We start from the raw sequence: 25,147 nt of genomic DNA, 5'->3' as shown, positions 1-25,147 counted from the left end.
TATATAGCGCTCCACACCTGGAGGTATCTTGGCGCGTCCCAGGTTATTTGTAGTTTACATTTTGCATGAAGGATCAAGTACAATGTATAAAATGTTACAGGATATTCTTACAATATTTACACGATCAGATTTAACACCGTTCTAAAAAAACAGGTGCCTACAAAGTAAATTTACACAGATACAGACAATAACGTGTTCTAGCTAATGAGAAGCGCAGCAAGTTGGTGCCGGTCATGGATCCTGAGCCAGAAGCCAACTTTTGGTGCTTTTACGAAAGCTAAAGAAGAGCTGGTCCACTCTTAAGGTTGTGGGTAAGGAGTTCCCGAGATGGGCTGCCATGACAGGAAAGCTGCTATCCCCCGCTTTCTTCAGTTTATATCTGGGAACCTTCAGGCAACACGAGTGTGCGGACATCGTAGGGCGAGTCGATGTGTTTTTGACAAGTTTCTCCATTAAGTATTTAGAGGCTGAATTATTTGGGCATTTATGAGTAAGGGAAGCAGCTTTAAGCTGTATCCCATCCTTGAATGAAAGTCAGTATTCTTACGTCGAGCCTCTGAGATATGTTGTATTCTCTGAATACTTAGTGCAGTTCTCAGTGCATTATTCTGTAATATATGAAGTTTGCTGACAATATATTTGCTGGCGCCCAGGTAGAGAGCATTGCAATAGACTATTTTTGAGAGAATTAATGCTCTTGGTAGGGTAATGCAGCGGTATTGAAGATAAGAATGGTTTGCAGGCATGGATCAATGTGCACGTGCATGCTTTCGCTGAGGCTGTGGCATTGACTTGCTTGCGCAAGTTCAAGACTGAATCGAAGTAGAAGCCCAAGGTTTTGAGAGAGAGTTATTTGAATGGCTTTGTGAGGACAGCTGGTGGACGATAGAGTTTTTTTTTTTAGCCTGGACCCAAGCCGGTCATTTATTGCAGAGGTTGATTCAGTTGGGGAGTCATGACAGAGTGCTGAGACCGTTGGATCAGGGATAAGGTGCCCTAAGCTCCCATAGCTGGGAGGGTACTGGTAGTTGTAAAATTGGTACCATGTTTTAGCCGAGGTAAAAATGTGGTAGCTCTAATGGTTGTCAGCTGGGTCATCAACTTCAGGGGTGGCAAGAATTTGGTTGGCTTGATCCAGTGCGGTAGAGTAATGGGCATCGACATGGTAGACGGCAGAATATAGGTTGAAACCCCTGGCTTGACGGTAGGGGAAATAATGGGGAATCGCTGCAGCTAGAGTAGGTATGCTTTAACTAGCGAGGAATATCAGAAAGCTTACACACAAGCAGGTGACCGCATGCATGATTGAGGTGCCAGAAATTGCCTAAGTACACAGATCAGACTAGAGGCCCTTGTAAGTAAATTGGGAGTTTTTAGTGGTACACTATGTCCTGAAGGATCCCATCTAGTTTATGGTACTGGCAGACATGAGCGTTAGGCTAGTGTCTTACAGGGGCAGGTTAGAGTACGCCAATTGCTACTAAAGACATCCCTAGTAAGTTGGCAATAAAATCAATTGAGCACTAGACAAGAAGAGGAACTGATACTGTCTGAAGGTCCAGAACAAGCAACTACATAGTCTATGCAGAGCCAAGGAGGTAGGATCTGGATGTGACTTAGTAGGGTCTTAGCACAGAGTAACAGCATTTAATACTTGGTCAAGCCTGGGTTGCAAAAGGCTAGAATAGTAAGGGGCGAGGCCGTGTAGGCAGGATAACGCTAGCAGATGGTGTGTGAATACTGAAGTGGCGTCAGGCCTACGGTAGGTGAGACTACAGGAAGCGCGATGCGAGTAACCAGATAATAAACAGTTATGTAAGTTGTAGGCAAAGTTAGATCTATGAGCAGTTGTGATCAACCGCGGTAGGCATACGCTACTGGCGAGCAGCGCCTAATACTAATACTGTGCTTGCAGGTAGACAAAAGTAACTCTGTGCAAGCGGTAAGGCAAGGTCTGTGGTGAAATAGTGGGGCTGAATGCCGTGTACACTGGCAATATGTGGGGATCGGCAGGAAGTAGCAGCCTAATCGTGCAGGGGGGCCGTTGCTCAGAACAACTTGTAGCAATGTACGGCTTACCTTCAGCAGTAAAGGGGCAGACGGGAACACACAGGGTCACAGACACGACATGATACGATCAGAGATAAGGTACGGCCGCACAGCCATTGCGCGGACAGAGCGCAGACAGGGACTTTTTCTCTGGCCTTCTTCGGTGGGCCGGCTTACGCCTGCCGGCAGTACGGTTTGGTTACAAGTAGGGCCTGGTTGCCTAGCAACTAGTAAACAGCCTCAATCTGGGGATCAAACAGCGACACCCATTTTGAAATCAGGCGGCTGATGAAAACAAAGGAGAACAAGCAAAATGCATTTAATTACTTGTTTTTCTCTGTAGTACGTTGAGAGCAACTATGGGGTTGCAGATGCCTTAATTTGCCACGTGGGCTCACCTTTTCTTCTGAAAAGATAGTTGTGGTGTCTTATCATCTTGCGCACAGCGAACAGACTGAAGGTGCAGCAGGATCCTCCTGCCGCAGGGAGGGAGAAGGGCTCCTGCCCTCTCCTCTTCCGTGTGTTGAAGTGCTTATGGTGGCAGGCAAAGGGGCATTGATGGCAAAAGCAGGCAGTCCTTTCCATCCAGATAAGTTTCACCTCTTGGGGGTTAAGGTTTCAGAGCAATCAGTAGTACAACAAACATATGCGCAGACGGTGGTCAGGTTCCTTTTCGCTCTTGGAGCTGTTCACCAAACTTGTGGCCTGGGTCCTACAAGAGCAACACCCGGTGTGGGGAGGGGGAGGGGGGGTGGAAGAGTTCCATGCACAATGCGGATGCAACTGTGGCCAATCAGAGCATGGAGGAGTCAGCAAACACACAGAGGGATTTCAAGGACTCCCAGATCAACTAGATATATCCATGTAGAGGGTAAAACAATGGTCCCAGACACAACATTGACATATTTGGATATTGAAATCACTCTGGCTATAGAGTCAGCAAACCTCACGCCAGACAAAGTGGTTGCATGTCACAAAACCAAGACAGGTTTGTTAGGCAAACATAAAGCGACACTTAAGTTATACCAAATGGGAGAGCGGACAACGGGCCTTAAAGACAGCAGCGCCATGAGTCAGGCACTGACATGAAAGGGTCAGTACGAGCATTAAAGTGACCTAAACGGAGAAGGGATTTCTGGAAGTTTTAAACGGGGTCTAAATATGGACAGACAGAAAGTAGACTGGACACTTGGGGCTGCTCACAGATGAATCTAGGAGCAAAGGGCTTTAGAGCCTCCTTAAGCATGGAGTGGCATGCACTCGAGTATGGGGTCTGACAAACTTAACTTTATTGGAATGATTCTCCATCGCAGTAGCATTGTACTTGTGTGGGGGGGAGGGGGGGTTCACGTAATTAACAAAACAAGAGCATCATGCCCAAGATTCCTGACTTTACTGGAGGGAACAGACCACAGGCCACTATTCTCCTTAGAGAAAGCACCAAAGTAAGAGCGAGATGCATCCCTAGGGTAAAGGAAAACGGCTGAGCTGCAGAGGCCCTTTCATTTTCAGTGGTTAAGATTCAGGCAGCTAGTATCCCTGGAGAGCGAGCAGATGACCGACGTCATGGCCCATTTCTGGGGCATAGTTGGAGGAGTTAAGCAAGCTTACCAGCCACCCACTGACAACTGGGAACTGAAGCAATACAAGAGGTACGAAAGCATTCCTACTGGTAGCAGGTATGGTAGATGGCCTGATATAGTCTGTGTTCCCAGAGTGAGTTAAGAAAAACAGAGGCTGGGCATTCGCCTGAAAATAATTCAAAAGCTGGACAGCTGCAAACTGAGCAGAAAAAGCACACTATGCCAAACTGGCATGGTAAGGACCCCACAAAGATCCATAATGTAAGATTAGCTATGAGGAGGCGTGGAAGAATGGAGGACCAACGGCGGAGGCATAGCTAATAAGTGGGGCCGGACACTAATGTAATTCGGTCCACCGCAGCGATGCTGACATCTGTAAATGCCCACATATATATGCTGAGTGGATATTTACAAATTTGGGGTGGTCGTGCTCCTCCTCCTCCCCCCCTTGTGACACCCCTCATACTAACGTGGAACTAGAGATGGACAGGACTCCATTTAGCAAAACACCAACTCCATTTTGTAATGCTACAACAATTGTGCGATTCCAATGTAGGCCTGCAGCTCTCCCAGCCAGGCACGCACTGTAAGCGAGTTCCTCCCCCGGTCACCATCTCTGCAGCCGTTTAGTTCCCATGAGAAGACTATCTGCGAGAATGCAACAGAATCCACAATGTTTCTTTTGCCTTCTGTCTTACTTCACTGATTCAGAGGGCAGGGGCCAGGGCAGAAGTCATCTGTCTCCATAAACCGCCCAACACCCCCAAAGACCCCGGCCATAAAAACATGATCCCCCCGGATAGAATCAACAGTCAAGAAAAACCTTTTGAAGTCGGCTTTGATCCATTACGATTGTAACATAAACAGAGCCAGAACACCTTCCGTACACATAAGTATGTAAATTTAACGTGGACCAACGTGTATATGAGTAACCAACACAACATGTGTGTATAACCAGAAATGTTTGCGTTAAATCTTAATAACAAATGTATAACATACACTAATACAGGATATAAGGGTACTCATGGAAAAAATGCATGACAATGCAATGCACACCAATATGATTTTATGCATGCCAGCACAGAGCTACCTAGTGTCCAGTAACCTACGGGTTTTAAGTGTAAATATATATATGTGTCATAGTGTACCAAAATAATGTAGCTTTTCTAATAAGCCTTAGTTGGTGTAAGAGGTGCACACGCAGGCCGCAAGTAGCGAGCCATTCTGTTCTCTTGTACGTACAGAGATGTTTCTTTGTGCAATGATAAGTACGTTGAGCCAAACGAGTGACATAGTATGCCTTAATCTAGTATAAAAGTGCAACTCAGCAAGCCACATTTAAAAACGTCTGAATGTACAATCGTGTTTTAAAGAGCCACGTTATATAATGTATTAGAAAAATTAGTTCACAAGAAAGCCTCGACTCTCCCATGCCATTAGGGTATAAAATGAGGTCAGCAAACGAGTTTAAAAAGGTATTTGGACACTTGATCGTTGAACTCGCAATGAAAATGTAGATCCACAATGATATGTGCCTCGTGTGACCCAGCCCTTTTAGTCATATATCCAGTACCTCCTTTATTGTTATCAGGTGGACACCCTAAACCCTGCAATGACCCCAAGGACTCTACCCTTTAGCCAGTATATCCTGAATTGTCTAAACAAATCATGCCCAGCATTTAACAAGGGAAATCGAATCTATGACCAGTAATAAATAATGTATCCTTGGACCATGTTTTGCAAGTATTAAGATACAGGCTTCTGAGGTCACCGGACGAACAAATCACGGTAGCGAATGGATGAGAATGTGTGGCCACAAGGGCAAATGTTACATAACTCTAGCGATTCAAAGAATGCAAACCTCGATACATCATGCCAGCCTGATGAGCCCAGCTGACCAATTGACCCAGGACACGTCAGTTCACCACGTGCCTTTACACCAACCAAGTTCGCCAAACCCTATGGCACCTATAGGTTACCACATTCTTAGTGTCCAATCCCGATTGACTTTGTACCCCCTACGCCTTCCCTCCGTTTCGATGACGTTTTTCGTGTATATAACCAAAATGTAACAGGTTTTCTGCAGAGCGCTCTCGGCGTGAGCAGAGTAGATTCTGCTTGCCCTATTCCAGAGCAAAAGCTTTCTTTACCACTAGCACTTGGTCTCATTCCCTCTTGGGAGGTGTCCTTATTGACTTCATTGGGAGATTTAATTGTAATTTGGGGGTCTCTCACTTTCACCCGTGCCCACTCAGGCCTTACCCTATGCCTCTGGCCCACAGGGAACCCAAGCACCACATTGGTGATGAACATTTTAAAACATCTACTCCCCAAAACATTGAGATCCAGCTAGGAGTGCGGGCTACTTCCATAGGTAATTTTGCTAGTGTTCTTATGCGTATTCAGAGCAAAGGGAGACAGTTCTCTGAAAACACAGCATCAGATGGAAACACAGTTGTACAAGAGTGGGATTTACAGATGAAATTGGCCGATCATATACAGACAAGGATGAAATGTACCATAGGCCCATCTGGCATGTATATCAGATAACCAATATGGTGTGCTGATTAACGTAAGGGTCTTCACCTTACCAATACAACTAACTAGATGGCACTGCAATGACACTGAACAGGTCTGGTCTTCAAAGAGGAGAGTAATTTGTGACCCATTCTTTCCGAATAGGAGCTGAAAGATCTGCTGCCTTTGGTGATCAGTGAGTGCAAAGAATGAGAATGGGCAAATGGAAATCTTAATACAATGCTCCCACTCGCACCCCAATACCATACCAGGTTTGATCCATGCAGCAATGAAGAGAACAGGCATTCTGGGAGTTTTGCCACTCCTGTGTCGATTGCATTTAGCGAAAAGATTGGAAGAAGCGTTGGCACAACAGTGGTGGCTGGGTATGCAGTGGGAAGCACATTCCTCCTGAAAGTCCACACCAACACAAGTGTGCGGGTTATACATCGGGGGCTGGGGGGACAATGGGGAGGGGAGTGTTCTTCACAAAGCTATCAAGAGGAAATCTGCTAGGGTCAATGATGGGTTCATTGAGGAGGACAGCTGCAAAATTAGGCAGCATGAAACTCATTTGGTCAGAAATGGTGCCCAGGTTCATCTTGCAAAAAAGACAGTGCCAAAAGGCTGCAGAAAACTCATGAAAATACACATTGCAATAGAAACTTTTTGCAAGATCTCTAGATTTCCCCACATAATGCCTGGGTTAATACAATTGGGTTTACCAAGGAATGTATACAAGCAAAGGGAAAAGCCCTTGGAAGAAGGCAAGGACGTTTTCCAATTTAACATCTTGGGAGCCTTGAAAATACACAAGTGTACACAAAACCAGAAAGCAGGGGAGTCTCTAGGGGTATAACCCTTTATTCAGGGTGTGGACAGAAAAATGAAGGAAGTAAGGCAGCTTGATGCCCCCCCCCCCTCCAAGCACCCTCTGTATGCTGAACGGCAGGGAGGGTAGATGAAATGAGCTCCTACAGGCAGGTTTCTACAATCCTAGACCCAGTATACCCAGTAAACCAATCATTTTGAATTTTTGAAAAATGTATATAGCGCACACAACGAACTTAATTGAGTCCTGGCGCAGATGGTAACATAGTATAGGAAGAGAGGATCAGCCTAATGGATATTGATGCCACTGAAATTCAACAAGAATTCATAAAGGAACCATATCTACTTGAACAGGTAGGTCTTTAAACCTGCTCTAAAGATCGATGGAGAGTTTGCCTTTCTTGGTTCAATGGAAAGCTGTTCCAGTGTCTTGGTCCAGCAACTGAAAAGCTGCGATCTCCTCTTGAGACACAGTTGGTCCTAGGGATAGTGAGAAGGCATTGGTCTTCAGAAGAAGGCATTGGTCTTCAGACCTAAGGGCCCGGGTCAGTCGATAGTGCTTCCATTTATTTGTCAAGTAAATTGGTGCCAACCTATTCATACATTTGCAGACCAAAAAGCCCATTTTAAATTTTATACGGTCTTCCACTGCTAGCCAATGTAGCGCTCGACGCAGACCAGAAATAGGGGTGTTCTTGGTTACACCAAAGACCAGCCTTACTGCTGCATTTTGAGTTTTTTGAAGGCAGTGAATCTGTTTGGCTGAGGCTCTTGCCAAATGTCCATTACAGTAGTCTAAATTACAATTGACTAGAGCTCCCACAACCACAGCAGGGTCAGTAACGGAGATATAAGTTAGTGCTTGGCGTAATAGGCAATTATAAAAAACCAAGTGTACTTTGGCCGAGATCATTGCAGCCCAGATCATTGCCAAATAAAGCCAAGGTTCTTTACCTTAGTAGCATACTTAAGGATAGTCTCCAAGAATGGGGGGGTGGAGGGCATGGTTTTCCTTCAAGCAAATGTTTCAGACCAAATAGAATCACCTCAGGTTTTTTTGAATGAAGTTGTAGCCAATTTCTTTCCACCCAGGTCCCTATTTCTTCCAAACACCTGCTAACCAAAGCAATAGTATCCGCCATATCATCAAGCCTAATATATAGCCGAATATCGTCGGCGTAAGAATGGAATCCGAGATATTTCTCCAAGATACCCATAAGAGCATGAAGATAAATATTAAAAAGAGAAGTGGAGAAAGTGACGATCCCTGCGGCATACCACAACACTGAAAAAGAATTTCCGATAAGAAACCTCCCGCCTGAACATATTGTTTGCGCCCGGTGATAAATGAAGTCAACCACTCTAGAGCACAAGGGTCTACATTCACAAGAATTTTCATGCGGTCCAGCAGGATACCGTGGTCCAAAGCGGCGGATAAGTCGAGCATCACAAGCAGGGAAAGTTTACCTACATCACCGGCCTGTAACATCTCGTCCCATACCGCCAACAGTGGTGTCTCCGTCCCATGCATGGGGCGAAAACTGGACTGCAAGGGACGAAGGAGACCATGATCCTCGACGTAGTTCTGTAATTGTCTTGTAACCACCTTTTCCAGGACCAGGGAGACCAGCAATTGGACGATAATTGTTGTAGTCCTCAGGATCCAGACTGGCCTTTTTCAATAAAGGGGAGACAACTGATAATTTCAAAGAGTCAGGAACTACAGCCTGAGTGAGATTAACAAACTTGGTCATAAACAGAGTTAATTCAGAAGAAAGGCGTTGAGCAACTAAGGCAGGGATTGGAAAGAAAGAATCGTTCATAGGTTTCAATTGTGACAAAAGAGCACAAATATAAAACTTGTTTAAAGCTAAACTGAGCTGTCCAAGTCATTACAGTCTCCGATATACCAACATTTTCTCTATTTGGGTTGGCAACCTCCGGTTGAGAAATATTGTCTGGTTCTCTATGAAGCCTAATGTTACTTTGAATATTCAAAATGTTATTTCTAAAAATGTATTGAGCCCATTGGCATGAGTTATAGATGAGGTCTTCACTGGGGAATTTATATTGGGGCTAACAAAATCTGCAATTGTTTTAAATAGTTCTTGCGGGCGATTTATTGCTGTTGTAATTTTTTTGGGCAAAAAGTTGGATTTAGCTCTAAACACAGCCTTTTTGTAATTACTCAATGCTGTACTTGCCAATGCGGCATGTTCAGGTGAATTAAAGCGATACCTTCCATTTTTGTGGTATTTATGTTCCATTTTTAACTCAAGAAGTTCTGTAGTATACCACGCCTTAGATGACTTTTTGGTAGCAATAGTTCTCAGAGGTGCATATTTTGTACAAATATTGCTCATAATTTGGGTCCCATCTTGAAATAGGGCATCACAATCATGCAAATGAGTACAATTACTAAGTTCTATACTTAGTTTGGTTCCGGATATGCTGTCCAATTCCTTTTTCTATCGCACAAGTTTAGCACCAACAGGGGCCGGGGTAGAGTTTTCACATTGTTCTGCCTTAATAAGAAACACCCTAAGGTGATGGTCTGACCATCGAATAGGGAATGGGTCAACAATACGAATCCCTTTTCCTCTGGTCAGAACTACATCAAGACAATGGCTCAGTACGTGTGAAGGTGTATGGGCTAACATTGAAACCTCATGTTGAAATAGAAGTTTGTGTAATTGCCTTGAATCTAGTTTGGTGGAATCCTCAAATCAAATATTAAAATTGCCAATACATAGCAGTTCCTTATATTTGCTACCTATTGAGATGAGAAAATCATCCAACCCCTGTAAGAATAGTACTGCCGACCCAGGAGGCCTATATATCAATATGATCCTTACTGAGTACATAGGAGTTAGTGAAAAGGTCATAACACCTATCTCAAGAGGTAGTATCCCATTGTAGGGATTTGAGATAGTCAAACTTTAGATGGCATCAATATATAATTGCTATTCCTCCACCCACTTTGCCATGTCTGTTAATATATTGAATTGAATAGCCCTCTGGTAGAGTCCTCTGGTATTAAACTATGAAAGATGTAGTGAGAGGTGTCTGAACCACGTTTCTGTCATAAATAAAACATACAATCTCTGGGACTCAATTAAAAGACATATCTCCGTTGCATGAGCAACCGCAGATCTAGTGTTTAACAATTCTGCTAATATTGACATCTGAGCATCTAGATGTAGTTCAATACAATCACTCACTGGTTTTTCAATTCCCAGGCCCCAAATTTTTGATAATGCATGGAGCGAGAAAGACCCCTTATTAATATTCATACTCAACAAGGAGTCCCTTGTGTAATTAATTTGTGACAATTTATACTGGATATAGTGGTCAGATAAGTCTATAGGGGGGCCAAAGTACCAGTTAATCAGCTTACCTACAGCAAAGATACCATGACAAAAAAGGGAGAAAAAATAAATAAAAAAGGGGCAGCGTAGAACACCGACGGCCACGACCCGGCCAAATAGGCCAAACAGGCTTCACGCAAGCGCTTTGCGCTGACGCATGCCAGTTATGGTCTGTGTTTTGCGAGTAGCGCGACAGCATGGGGCACACGATCAGCAAGGAAACAAAACCTCAATAATACGGTAAGCGAAGTCAGTGATCACCTCGCACTTATAGATTATAAAAGTGTATTAAACATGTGCCTTGCAGTAAAGCCAGTATTTCTAAAAATGATCACAAGCGCCAATGGGCATAAAAAGACAATCACAAACAGTAATATTTATTTCTTTTTTTAACTATCCTTGATCAATTTCCCTGGCAATCAATGTGACTGGCAGTTACTAGTCATTTACAACATGGCTCATCAGATCCACACATTTTGTTTTGCTCAATTTTCGGGAGCTGCAAGCTTCTTTGTATTGCACATCCCCCCAAACCCATTTAAAATGACTCAACTAATCTAGCATCAAACAGAGGCAGGGCTTTGTTGCATGGATTATGCAATCACAGAGGACACACACAACAGCTGTACAGTCTAGTGTGAGGTACGTCTGCTTCATTCTCTACATTTATAACTTTTACATAAGTTGGTAAACTATCTGAGAAATAATGTCAAAAGCACAATTGAGTCAACGCTCCACTCACTAAAGGGAGGCATCCTCCCCCTTCCTCTCATTTGCAAGGGATACAATCGTTTTTGAAGATTGATTAGCAGAGTTTGCTAATTAACATTTTTCTTGATTAGTAAAGTTATTTGATGAGCAATGGTTTACCAATATTTTTGATGTCACTAAAAGTTCTTTGAACCGAAGACATAAAATGAGCAACAATACAGCATTTGTGTGTACTGCTGAAGTAGAATGTTAATGAGAAGAGTATCTGCAAAAAATAAAGAAGGCTGCTGAATGTACACAAATACATAGATATGTGAAAAGGCTCTGAAAACAATTTTCAGTGTTGACCGTGCAATTGGGTGTAGTCTGTGTTGCACAGGCCAGTGTCCCATATATGTTATGCTTGGCTCATCATTTAATTTGGCATTTATATAGCGCTACGAACACTCAGGTATCTGAGCGCTGCTTATTATTACCCACGGTGTGTGGTGCTCATTTATCGACCTCGGAAGGATGAAAGGCTGAGTTTGGCCCTGCCGGGATTCGAACCTGCATTAGCAAGTCCTGCATAGATGTCAAAGCGAGCGCTCTACTCGCTGTGCCACTTGACCAGCTATTTGCTGTGCAAGTAGAAGTTCAGAAGCTTTAGAAATTAAAAAGTTTGCAATGTTAAAGGAAAATCATAACCTGAGACCAAGTGCATAGTATGGTGCTGCGGCAGGCAGGGCAATTGCCAACTTCAGGTGGACAAGATGCCCCTTGCCTGTCATTGATATCAGCCGTTTTCAATGTAGCATTAAACATCACTTTTGGGGAGGACAGGGACTCTAAAGTTCCTTAAACCTGAGCCAGGTACTCCCAAGCACAGCATTCCAGCCCTGCACACTAATGAAAGCAGTATTTATCGCTATTAGCACTCAGAGCTGCCCTCTGTGGTGCGGATCCTTTTTTTGTTGATTTTTAAGAAAGGTGGGCTTTGCCCAATGCATGCTTCCCCTAAAAAACAAATGACATCTGCGATTTGAAACAACTATTTCCAGGACCTGGAGATGGACAAGGAGGTGCACCGGTGAGCAGGCAGCAGGGGTAGGGGTGCTCAAGGTGTGGCACTCCAGCGTGGACTGTCCTGGGCAACACCTCCAGGGATAGGGAGAAGGTTGGGCAGAGGCACAGCGGTCTCAGCATGAAATGCTGGTGGCTACTTGCAGATTCGGCTTGAGTTCCCTGCCTCTGGTTAAGCCAGCTATCCCTGCATGTCGTTATACAGAAGCAAACATAACCCTGGAGCAAGGCAAGCTCTGGAGGCCAACTACAGTGTATGGTATTGCAGGAGATCTGTAGAAGTACAAACTGGATGGAACTATTGAACACTACTTTGCATGAACATCTAGTTGACACTGTGTATTCATTTTGTAAGAGGAAAGAAAGTAGGACTAAGCACAAACGTGTTCGCTTGTCAATATGATGCTCCTTCCCCTACAAAATGAAATATAGGAGACAGATTTAGATACACCAACCTAAACATTTCTGGAAAAAAAACAGTGACAATGCAGGGTTTAAAAGTAGCAATACTATAATTATACATCATGTTAAAAACATCAAGGGATGGAATTTTATGACCGACTGCCTTTAAAAAAATGTAATTAAGTTAACACATACTGTTGTTTGGCATACAGGGTATAGTTAGCTTAATACAAGTATTGTTCTAATTACTTCTAGTTTGCAATTATTTGCCTACCACTCCCACACAGGCCTTTAGCACTGGACTACTGCTGCACTCCCTCTCTATTAGCTCCTTTGACCTTGCAGTGAACAGAGGAGAGAGCCCAGAGGGCAAGAGAAGAATACATGGTGAGTTGCCGTTTCAATGAACAGGGTATTGCGGCACTGCCGATTTTATGCCTTGCATTCGTAGTGTAAATAGTTGTTAATGTGTGAAATTGTGCCAACCTCGGCTCCAGGAGACCCCATGCCGGACAGCCCACACTTTGTGCACATGTTAGTACCAGACAGCCCTTCCCTACCCTTGAAAGGAAAACCCTAAAAATGTGAAACAAAAGCATGGTTGTTTTTGTCCCAGTTCATCATTTAGTTGTGCCGCACAGCTTTGAAAGGACATTCCCCTGAAACCTTACATAGCAAGGGACAAAAAGACTTCAAACTCGAGTTTGCAGTGTTATAAAGTTCATCCTATCCCCGACCCAAAACCAAGACCCAAAACCCAGTCACTACCAACATTCTGCTCTTCACCATTATGCAGCTGTTACACCACTGCTCTCCCTTTTGTAGGCCAAGATGATGTACTTTTTGAGGAATCCACATTCCGCTTTATAGCTTTTCTGCTCCTCGTTTCATCGTGAAGCACCCCCTGTAGGGTTGGGCCATCTACGATACAGAAGTCTTATTGATGAGTCAAAACCTGGAGACTTGTGGCCAGGCGGGGGTGTCATTTTGGATTGTGCTAGAAGAGTTTGGGGCTTGTGGGAGACAGCAGGGTAGATCTCTGAGAGGAACTAGCTTGGATTCTGGCCTCTGCCCCAATCAATGCCTAACAAACGCCTTGCCCTGCCTCGACAGACAAAAGACCCAGCAGCCTCCGATAATGTTACATCTGTCAGCCTGCCAGCCATGATATTAATCAAAGTTAAGGGGGCAAATGTGGTCCTCAAATCTCAAGAAGGCCGTTTTATGAAACAAAAGTTTCTTGCCGCCCGTGACCCTTAGGAGAAAGCTAATGGTAAGGTTTGGAGCTTCCAGACTGACCTTTCCAATATCTGCCGAATTGAAGATGCTTGTTTTATTCCTCATGGAATACCATGTATCTATTTGAGACTGAGACAGAAAGCGAGAGAAGGACGCCTGTCTGCAAATGTCCAAGGGTAGGAGCACAGGGTTGCAAGTTGCTTTGGTCTTGTAAGTCCTACTTTCCCTTTTTCCCCAAACTTTACTCGACTCCCCTCCAAGATCTCTTTACACTACAGACACAACCTCCCAGCCCCCACAGGCCTCACCATTACCACATCACCACTGGCCAACCCAGGACTAAGCTTTCCTCTCAATTCCCATCACACTCCAATATAAGCCTAAAAAAAGGGCGACGTTAGATCTCTTAAAAGTCAGTAGGGATGAACTACTACTTGGAAGATTTGCGATTTCATGGTAGATATTATCCAAATGCCTTGAGAGTTATGAAAAATACCCTGTTATAGCATTGACAGGTTGGGGGTCAACATACCCGTCATCTCACTCTCAGAGGAGTATGGCAGGCGAGGTTACCCCATACGTCCCCAATTTTCGGGGACACAGCCAAATTTCAGCCCTTTGTCCCTGCCTTAGCTGTGTCCCCAAAAATGTTCCAGATTCTTGCTATTTACCAAGTGTCCCCAATATTTCGGGACATTGGCCCCCATTGGTGGGGGGTAGGAGTCGAAGAGTGCGTTATGTGTTAAGCCTCTCATGCCTGCCTCCATCAACACAACGCAAGGAGGAAGCAATTGTCTTTGGTGCCCTACTCATCTGTGGCTCTCAAACATGTTCTTCTCTCAGTGCATGTCATTAATATGTCCTCATAGTGCTTGCTTTCAAATTTGCTGTCACATGTTTCTCCCTTGTTTCCGACATAGCTCATATACCTGTTCACATTATCTTTGTTTACACCGATATATTTTTCCTTTTCTTTCCAAATACTTCAAAGTTGTACTACTCGTCTTATTTTTGTCATTCGTAGCTCAGATCAGCATTTTTTTATTGATCTACACAGACTGCTGATTAAGCATGGAGTGTAGTTCAGAATTCTGTGTACTGCCCATCGCTGTCCATCTAATGCTGCCCCTCCCATTAGTTCTAAAGTGTCCAAAGTTTACTCTCCCCTAAAAGACTGCGTTCATTCCATCTCAGACATCTGGCTGTTTCCAGTTTTAATTACAGCCATAAAGGTGACATTCTTTTTTGGTTCTTGCCCCCTCACTTTGGGACAATCCCCCTCCACCTAATGAGCTATGTCTTTGTTTGTCCTACTTTTTTTGACACAAACTTAAAACATGGATGTTTACACTGCGTTAGCCTCCCACATCTAGGCGAATGCTGTAGCTTGGCTACCTCTCACATCTAGGTGAACTGTTTTCCAACTGTGTGAATTGGCATATCTCGAATCTTGTCCAAGCCGGGAGAACCAACATTGCTGCTCCTCTATGGGCTACCACGCCGTTCTTGTTACCAGCGGCTTTTAGTCTGATGTACATGGCCTGCGATGGTGTGGTGGTCATTTCTTGCCCTAAATCCATTATGTCAGTTAACCATTCTGGATTACTCCTCTAACTACCCACCTGTCGCATCACCTAATTATCCTGCTCCCCGAGGCACTCGGCCTACATATGCCTGTCAGCCAGTCAGTATTTACCGCACTTGTGCGGGTTATCCATCCTGAAACCAGCCTCGTAGTGTAAGGTAACCACACTTTGCATCATGCCAATTGTGTTAAGCCAGTCACAGTTTGTTGCCTGCATATACCCATTTCTATTTAGCAACTGTTGCCCCATATACGCTCACCGAGTTGCGAACTGTGTTGCCTAGCCATGTATCACATCCAGGAGAACTGTTAGTTAGCGATATCTCACATGTAGGCGGACTGTACTCTAACTGCGCTAGCTAGTCCAGACCGAAATGTGATTATTCGCTTACATCACATCTAGACAGAAAGTTGAATGTTAGCTTGCATCACACCTAGATGGAATTGTGAAGATTAGCCCTGCTTCTATCATTCCAATGCAGCACTACAACTCCTTTGAATGCCTGGTCTGCAGGCTTGCCATCTCTCCTGGCCTCTCTCTCATTGTGGCCACTATCTACAGGCCACCCTCTTTGTCTCCGAGGGGGCCGACCTATCCTCCTTGCCTCTACCTCTCAACCCCTCCTCCTGAGATTTGAACATCCACCTGGATGCTACCAGCCATTCTTCAGGTCTTTTTCGCAATCTCTGTGGTTCTCTCTCTCACTATTCTTCCCTCTGGCCCGACTCTCCCTGCAGGGAACACCCTGGATGTTCTGATCTTCTCAGACCTCCCTTTCTCTAACCCTCTAACCACTCCTCTCTCTTGGAATGATCACTTTCTCCTTTCCTCCCACCTCTCTCTACCCGGCAGGCCAAGCCGACTCCAGCACTGTCACCTACCTTCTCGGTCATCCGACCCACGAAACTTGTGTCAGTTGTGGCTTTCGCCGCTACTTTTACTCCACCTCCTACACCTTTGGCTAACTCACACCATGACACAGCCCTCTCTAAAACTCTGGGTGTCCTTACCCCATCAAGAGGATCCGCTTGAAGCCCAATTCCAAGTGCAACTCTTGGTACGATTCTGACCTCACCGCCCTTAAACGCAAGTGTAGGGTGGCGGAGAGGAAGTGGAGAGACATCGGCCGCACCCCCTGACAAATTGGCCTGCCACCTGCTCCAAAGGCAGTGCAGACTATGTCCTCACCGAGAAGAGAGCCTATAGCCAAGCCCATACCTCTGCGACATCTAACAACTCAGATAAACTTTTCAAAATCTGCAAGGGAGCTGGCCAATCCTGCTGCAGTCTCTACTTCTCCAGTTTCCTCCCATGCCCTCTGCACAGCCTTGGCCTCTCATTTCACTACTAAAACTCAGGGCATCCTGTCCACCCCCTCTTCCTCTACCTCCTGTTGTACCACTCCTGGCCAGTCAGAGGCCGTCTCTCCTCCTCCTCTCTCCTTCTTTCCCCCGATCACCCCGACAACGTTTCTAGACAAGTCTGAGCTATGAAAATCTTGTCAATGCAGGTTCACCCCCGCTCATACACAACAATCAAGGACCACATCGCCACCCTTATTTTATTATTTATTGCATTTGTTGATACGCCCAAACCCGGAGGTATCACAGCGTAAGTTACATTACAGAATGGTTACTTACTGGTTACATAGGGTAAATATACAGTATCACAGAATAAGGAAAAAACAAACTCATCTTTGCGGAACAAATCTGTACACAAAGTATAGCAACATATATAAACAATAAAAAGGGATGCATGAGTCAAAGTAAGTGTATATACACAACAGAGGAAATGGCATTTCAGAGGTTATGTACTGACCTCATATATTGGATTTATAATTTATTGAAAAGCCAGGTTTTTTACAATTTCTTGAATTGGATGTGGGAAGTGCATTACTAATGTTAGTTGGGAGGGAGTTCCATAGTTTGGGGGTTGCGACCCTGAAGTTGGAAGCACTGGTTCTCGAGTTCTTGAAGAGGGGGATGAATAGGCCTTGCTCCAGCCTTGGCCGATTTCTGCTATCACTCCTTTGCCACTGGAAATTTACCCTCCCCCCTAAAGCACTCTCTTGTGCACCCCCTTCTAGGAAGCCCTCTGCCAATCCTTCCTCTCCGGCTAACTATCGCCCGATCTCCATCACTCCTTTCCTGTGCAAACTCTTTGAAAAGCTGGCCATCTCCCAGCTTAATCTACATACTGAATCTGTTGGTTGCCTCCATGACCACCAGTCTGGCTTTAGAGCTGCCAGAAGCACGGAACCTGTTCCCCTGAACACCCGTTAAGTCTTGCTCTCCAATCTTGACTCTAATCTCCCTTCTGTCCTCATTCTCCTCGATCTATCCTCTGCTTTTGACATGGTCAACCATGCCATCCTGCTCAATCGTCTCCGATTATTGATCAGGCCCTAGCCTGGTTGACCTCCTTTCTCAGTGACCAACACTCAGGTCCAACTGGGGTCTTTTCTCTCTTCTATATCTCTCTCTCTCTCTACTTGTGGTGTACCACAGGGGTCTAACCTCTCTCCCTGTCTATTTAAGCACTACCTGGCACCTCTTGCCCACCACATCGCTACTTTCTGCTCCAATTTTCAAAGTTATGCACATGACACTCAGCTCTCATTCAGGCTCCACTCAGCCACCTCTGCTTCTTCTCTCATACCAGACTGTCTGGCAGCAATTCAGGAATCGTGCGCCGCCAATGATTTCTGCTACAATGCCAGTAAGAGCGAGAGCCTTCTCATTGGACACCCGCTCCCTCCTTTCCTCTCTGGCTGCGCATTCTGGGCCATCTTCCTGCTCCTTCCTGTGAGGCCAAGAAACATGGTGTCATCTTCGACTCCACTCTCTCCTTCTCTCCTCACATCTCTGATGTCTCTAAGAAGTCAAACTATCAGCTGCACCTCCTCAGAGGAATTCATCCCTTTCTCATTTCCCCCCCCCCAAGAAGCTCACTGTCTCCAGAGCTCTGGTCCTCACTAAGCTGGACTATTTCAACAACCTCTGTCCTAATCTTCCTGACTCTACTCTTCGACCTTTACAACTTATCCAGAACAGGACTGCAAGACTTTTCCTTGGCCTCAAGCTCATGGATCGTATCTCTCCAGCATTGAAATCGCTTCACTGGCTCCCCTGGCTGCAAGGATCAACTTCAAGACCATCTACACCATCCACAAGGCTTTCTGGGACATGGGACTACTCTACCTCCAACTTTCGCTTCCAAACCATCTTCCTTCTCGAACTCTCCGCTCATCCAACTTCAACTCTCTGAGGGTCAGACGCTTCTCCAGGCAGAGAGTTGGGGGCAGATCTATCTCCTCAGCTGGGGCCTCCCTCTGGAACATCCTCCCTGCATCTCTCAAACTTGAGCAGAACCACCTCCTGAGGCAACTCAAGACCTTCCTTTTTCGCTTCCGCTTTCTCTCTTCCTCTCCCCTGCTGATGCACCTGACTGCTCTGCGCACTGGTCACCCTCTGAACTCGGGCCCAGGCTCCTGTTGGTCCAGTTGCCCTTGCACTGCCTCCGGGCTCACCAGAACTTAAGGGTCTTTATCTGCAACCCTACAGTGGCTGCTCTCTGCACTTATGAGCCACCTGCTGGATGTGCTTGTAGATAACGCCACTTCCCCCTTGCCCTCCCCCTGGCACTTCTCCCCTTCCGTCTTCCCCGCACTTGCGCGATCTGAATGACACAAGGCCTAGTAAGATTGTTATTTTGTCCTCCCTTGTGTCACCCTCCTTGTCTTGTTGCACCTAGAAACAATCGTGTACAGGCCCATTATAAATACCACATCATATCATATCATACGTCACATCTAGACAGGAGGGTGAATATTAGCTTGCGTCACATCTGGACGGAATTGTAGATCTGATTATGTGTCCCGTCTAGCTAGTAATTTCTTTGACCAACCATACTAATAGAAAAACTCATCGCTCTGCATACACCTCTCAAACCCTGAACTAAATACAACCCTACCAAACCCTGAACTAAATACAACCCTACCCCTAAAGCAAAACAAACCGCACTCACTTCACTACACCACAACAAGCCTTGCACAACAGCACAGGGCTACCAACCGAAAAATACAACTAAGCTAAGCGAACATTGTAAACCTAACTGAAGCTGCCAACCGCACACCACAGCTCTCTTGCTCTGTCCCGCTATGTCCTACTAACTTACCCTATACCCTCTTGCCTTTCAGAGCCGCTAGAACGTCAGGAGACCACTCCGGTGGTGACAGCGCGGGGTATAAATATCCTTTAACATTAACATCAGTGACCAACTAAACCCAAAGCAATGTAGCATAACAGACCTTGGGCTCTTCCCAATACCTAACATACTTCCAAGCTTCTCAAACAAACACTTTGAAAGCAGATTGACAGCACCGTGCAGACCCGTGTCCTCTGTGTCTATATACAGTGATAAGGTGCTAACCTGCTATAAGGCTCTCGAATATGACCACATTGTGACATCCTTACGATTCCCTACCTTCAGCAGCTGCGCTCACATTACTGTGTAACTATTCTTCATTTAGCATGCAACCCTAGTGCCTTGCTGTACTATCTCCCCCACTCGATTCTTGTATACAGCCTTCAACCTGTAACTACTCTAAACCATTCGATTTTACTCGAACTTGCATTTGTGCCCATACTGTATTGTGCATCCAGCCTGCACCCTTGCTCATTGCCTGGTTCACGCACCCTTGTGCTATTTTGAATGTTTTTCTTGAATTCTGACATAGCCCATGATATTCTGAACACCATACTGTATTGTGCATCTAGCCTGCACCCTTGCGCACTGGCTGGTTCACGCACCCTCGTACTATTTGGAATGTCTTTTGAATTCTGAAATAGCCTAACACAGTCTACAGTGCATAATCCTGAACCAGCCTGATACAGCCCACTGTGCCCTCTCTGGTTAACTACTGGGTAACTACTCATCTGGTAGCCTACTGCTGCCCACTGTGCCTATTTGCCAACCCCACAGTGGCCACTGCTTTGTAATGCAACTATTAGCCTCATAGCAGCCATTATCCCGATTGTATTCTGCCTGCATATCTCCATTAATTACCAACCATTGCCTACCTATTCTTGCCCGTATTAGTAAAGCTACCTACTCTTGCCTGTATTAGTAAAGCTACCTACTCTTGCCTGTATCAAAGCTGCATTCAGGTTGCCAGCTTCCCAGCCACTTAAACGAGCATAATATGTATTTGCCACTATCCTACACTGTTCTACTTAGAACTATCCTCAATTTGATCACCCTTTACAACTTGAACATGTCTGAGCCACAGAACCAGTCACCTCATGGAAGTGCACCTCCTCAGCCTGCCGACATGGCGACCAAACCCTGCAGTCTCCAACAGCGAAACCTCAAACTTCGTGCTAGACTCCCAAGAATGTATGATTCTCTAACCAATGCCCAGCCCGCGACCAATCACCCTAGGCACACCCTGCATACTACCAATACTCCACCACACACAGATAACTATGGCCAACACCCACTACAACTCAACTGTTGACTCTTTAGAGATTCCACCTCCCCCCGAAGTGCCAACACAAAGTTAAGTCGCTTTCTGCTCTACCTACCCTATCCGGCATAAAAGGCACCTTAATAAACGCCTGCTCCATGGTAGCCCATGCCACTGAAATAGCAGACATAATCCAAAATGAAAACATAGATCTCCTGGCCATCGCCGAATCCTGGCTCCACCCCGCAGCAGGCCCAGCTATCACGATAGCCATTCCTGACAACTATACTCTTATACGTCTGGATCGCACCACCCCCAGAGGTGGAGGCCTTGCTAGAATTGTTAAAAAATAATTTAACGCTAAAACTTTCCATACCCCATAATACTAACTCTTGTGAATCCCTCACGGCCAAACTCACCATTGCCAACAATCAAACTATCACCATTCACCCGATATACCGACCACCAGGCCCCCTGGATTCCTTTGAGGAAGACCTTATGAACTTACTATCTAACAATTTAAAAAACTCCACTCAATGTCTCATCCTAGGTGACTTCAACCTTGGAGTTAATGACACGCGAGACCCTAATGCCCTACAGATTAACAACTTCCTTGAGGAACTAGGATTTACCCAAAAGATTACAGAACCCACACATATCAAAGGAAGGGCCCTTGATTGGATTGCTGAACACAACTACCCAACTACTATCACCTCCATAATGCCTCAGCCTTGGTCCGACCACCACTTGGTATCCTTCACCGTAGAAGCCACACCACCCTTGAACAATTGTATCTTAGCTCCTACCGCACCTACCAGAAATAAAAAATATATCACTCCTGAAAATCTCATCCCGCTTATCCTCCCTACTTTAAACTCTATCTCAGATCAGTCTGACCCAGCTACCATGATAGAAAATGTATAACAAAGTGATGCTCGCCTCTCTGGACGCTATTGCACCACTGAAGATCAGAAAGAGCAAACCCCGCCAACACCTAAATTCCTGGTTCACACCTCTTCTGAAAGATATCAGACAAAAGAAACGTCTAAGTGAAAAAATCTGGAGATCAGACCCTGCAGACATCAACAAAAATAACCTGAATAAATTAGCTACCCTTTACAAAAAAGAAATTATCTCAGCTAAACAAACTTCCTACAACTCTCGAATTTCGCAAGGCAAATCCAACACCAAAGAATTGTTCGCCATCCTGAAGAAGTAGAATGCCCTATCCAAGCTCCCGACTCATGCCTTAAGGATAAGAACTGGTGCACAAGCATACAAAATGCCCTTGCCAACAAGATAACAACGCTCCAGGCGAAGATTAATAACAAAAATGCTACCATAATTGCTCCAAAAACTGATAGCAACGGCACCACCTTTAAGTCTGCCACGAACACTCTACCTATTCCGCAATCCACATCAGGCACCCCTCGCTTCCACTTTCGCAAAGTCTCCACCAAAGAAGTTGAGAAAGTTATCCTCACCCTCAAACCATCCAACTGCCAGGGCGACCCATGTCCAGCCCAAATTATAAAAGACGCAGCCCGTGAACTCTCGCCCTTCATTACTAAACATATAAATGCTTAAGGCACAAATAGACACACTAATAGACAAAGGTACGACGTCACTCCTACTACTCCTCGACCTCTCTGCTGCATTCGATCTGGTAGACCACTCAACAATATGCAACCATTTGGTCGCGGCAGCTTGCTTCTCTCAAGAGGCAGTCGCATGGATTCAGTCCTTCCTAGATAACAGGACAATGCGAGTTTTCTCTCCTCTAGCAGCCGCAGACCCTGCACCTATAACATGTGGCGTACCCCAAGGCTCATGTGTATCTCCTACTCTGTACAATATTTTCCCAAAGCCCCTTTTCGATGATCTAGACGGTCTAGGCATCACATACACTAATTATGCAGATGATACACAGATCCTCATCCTGTTGACGGGGGATTATGACAAGGATTTGGCCTTTGTGAACAGAGTCTACCTCATCATCCAGGCATGGATGGCCTCCCATGGTCTATGCCTGAATGATGACAAAACCGAACTCCTCATTCTAGGCACATCCTCCAACATTAAAAAACTACGCCCCAACTATGCATCCTTCATAATTGACAACAACATTACTGTGGCCAAGGTGGTCAAAACCCTTGGCGTCTACATAGACTCCACGCTTACCTTTGGTAAACAAGTAAATGCCATGGCTTCAGCTACTTCCTACACCTGCAAATTCATAAGAGCAGCCAAGCCCTTCCTCTCACCCAACAACTGCGTCACCCTAGCGAGAGCATTTATCCTGTCTAAACTAGACTACTGTAACGCCCTATATATAGGCACTAACAAATAAATACAGACCCTTCAAAATAATGCCCTGAGAGCCGCCCTAAATTTCCCCCAAAATGCCCATATATCAGACATTAGGAGGTCCACCAACTGGCTCGCCACTAAAGATAAAATCCTCCTCAAAACTGCATCCTTGACACATAAATGCCTTAACCACGCAGCCCCACAATACTTCAGACAGATTCACCAGACAAACAGCCTCTCGCCCCCTAAGAAAAGCCAATTCCAACCTTTTGCTAGTACCCAGATTTAAGCTCACTAAATCCAGTGGGAGCAGCTTCCCTGTTAAAGCAGCACAATATTGGAACTCCCTTCCCCCTGCTTTAAGGGAAGATCTCCCTTACCTTAAATTCAAATCCAGTCTCATTCATTGGCTAAAGGAACATGACGCCTGACCATACCTCACTGCTATCCCTCTGGGATCTTTTGTACATTTGCTCTGCTTTATTTATGTGCCACACAATTATTCCTGTAAATTTCCTGTATGCACCTTTTCACTCTGCTTGTCTGTTCATGTTTACAGCATTGTAACCATAGCTGTCCTTATCACCGTCTAATCTGTATCCTAAGCTTAACAACCCTTATTTATGCCTTTGCGCCCGAAACAAAAACACACAGGGAACGGGTTATTTCTGACCTGCACATATCATCTGCCTCTCTTGCTGTCCTACTAATGACACCCCACTTTTATTTCTTACAGGACCATATGCAATGAGACCACCAATAGAGACAGAAGTGTAATTAAAGACATTACATAAGAGATAATTCCCCATTTCCATCCCAAGAACACAGAGTATCAGCACTTCTTGCAGCCCAAGCCAGGAAAGCCACACAGCCCTGCAGAACCATTGCGACAAATGGCTGGGAACTTAACGCAAAAGAGGAAAGGAGGCGGCGGGGATGGGGGGGGGGGGGACAAAGTAGAGCAAAAAAAAAAGAAAGACCAGTAATCTTTGGTCAGCTGTTCGCTTGTGGTGAAATGCAAATATTTCTTATTTGCTTTTCACACCGTTTTGAACTTTAAATAAACTTGCAGCCTTTACTTTTAGAAAAATAAATAAATAAATTGTATTCTCCTTTATCAATAAAGAAGTGTATAAAAATAAAGCCCAAACGCTGTGAGCGTACCGTTACGTCCAAATGCCAAGGTTATCCGTCAAGCAAATACATAATGTTGCATTGTACGGACTCCCAGCCCTTAGGGGTGCAGCAGCACGACGCTAAGAACTTCTTACCATGCCCCCCAAATACACATCCTGGTCATCTGTCAGAATCAGCACCACATTGGGTTTCCTGGAGCGCCCCCTACGGGTCGCGTCCCCTGACTGCAGGTACAGCAAAACCAGGACAATGGTCCCTAGGCACTCCAAACAGAGCCGGGCGCGGGAGGAGAGCATCTTCAGTCTGCTGGGAACCGCGTCCTGGACCCGGGGATACGGCTACTGCCAGTCAAGTAACGTGACCGAGAGACACCCGGCTCCAGCCTGCACAGAAATAGCATAGACGCTTCGCGGCATCGCCCCCCCCCCCCGCCAAGGCACAGATAAACGAGGCGGCCATCTTTGAATGGAAACATCATAGTTTGTTAATAGCAAAGCCACAAACGCATAACATAAAAAGTATATATTTTATTAAGATACTCCATAACTCATGAGTACAGATGTTATGGTTATGGTATGGTTGTATTTTAAATGTAAATAAGTATGGTTATTTGTAATGTATAATAAAGTATAATCGTTAAACTCATTCACAGTTAATTCTGTATTACGTTGCTAAAGAAACTAATTCAACTCTTTTGTACAACACGGAGACGTCATAGGTCTTGCTGTTCCCACTGAGCAGTCTTTTCATGTTTCAACGATAAAGAACACAGGTAGCTTGCCATGTGTGTCCGTCTTCTATGTCTATGTTTGTTTTCATACTGAGCAGCCGAACGTGACTCCTTCTCCAGCCAGGCGCCCTGGCAGGTGCAGAGACCGAGAGCGT

The 25,147-nt window shown here is 45.2% G+C and overlaps 1 protein-coding gene across 2 annotated transcripts in view; it reads right to left on the bottom strand.

Moving 5' to 3' along the window:
- GNS (glucosamine (N-acetyl)-6-sulfatase) overlaps nt 1–24,665 on the bottom strand; it is a 465,071-nt gene extending 440,406 nt beyond the window's left edge. The window contains exon 1 of one of the 2 annotated variants that reach the window (XM_069629767.1): nt 24,397–24,665. In XM_069629767.1, the coding sequence (XP_069485868.1) occupies nt 24,397–24,558 (162 nt within the window). In that variant the 5' untranslated portion in view covers nt 24,559–24,665. The remainder of the gene's footprint in view (nt 1–24,396) is intronic. The other variant, XM_069629768.1, reaches the window with a different exon arrangement.
- Nucleotides 24,666–25,147: the final 482 nt, after the last annotated feature.

The sequence above is a fragment of the Ambystoma mexicanum genome, chromosome 12 (genome assembly GCF_040938575.1).
Source record: "Ambystoma mexicanum isolate Mex_15411 chromosome 12, UKY_AmexF1_1, whole genome shotgun sequence".
Taxonomy (NCBI): domain Eukaryota; kingdom Metazoa; phylum Chordata; class Amphibia; order Caudata; family Ambystomatidae; genus Ambystoma; species Ambystoma mexicanum.
Note: the sequence above shows the minus strand (reverse complement) of the source record. Positions and strands in the feature narration are given on the sequence as shown.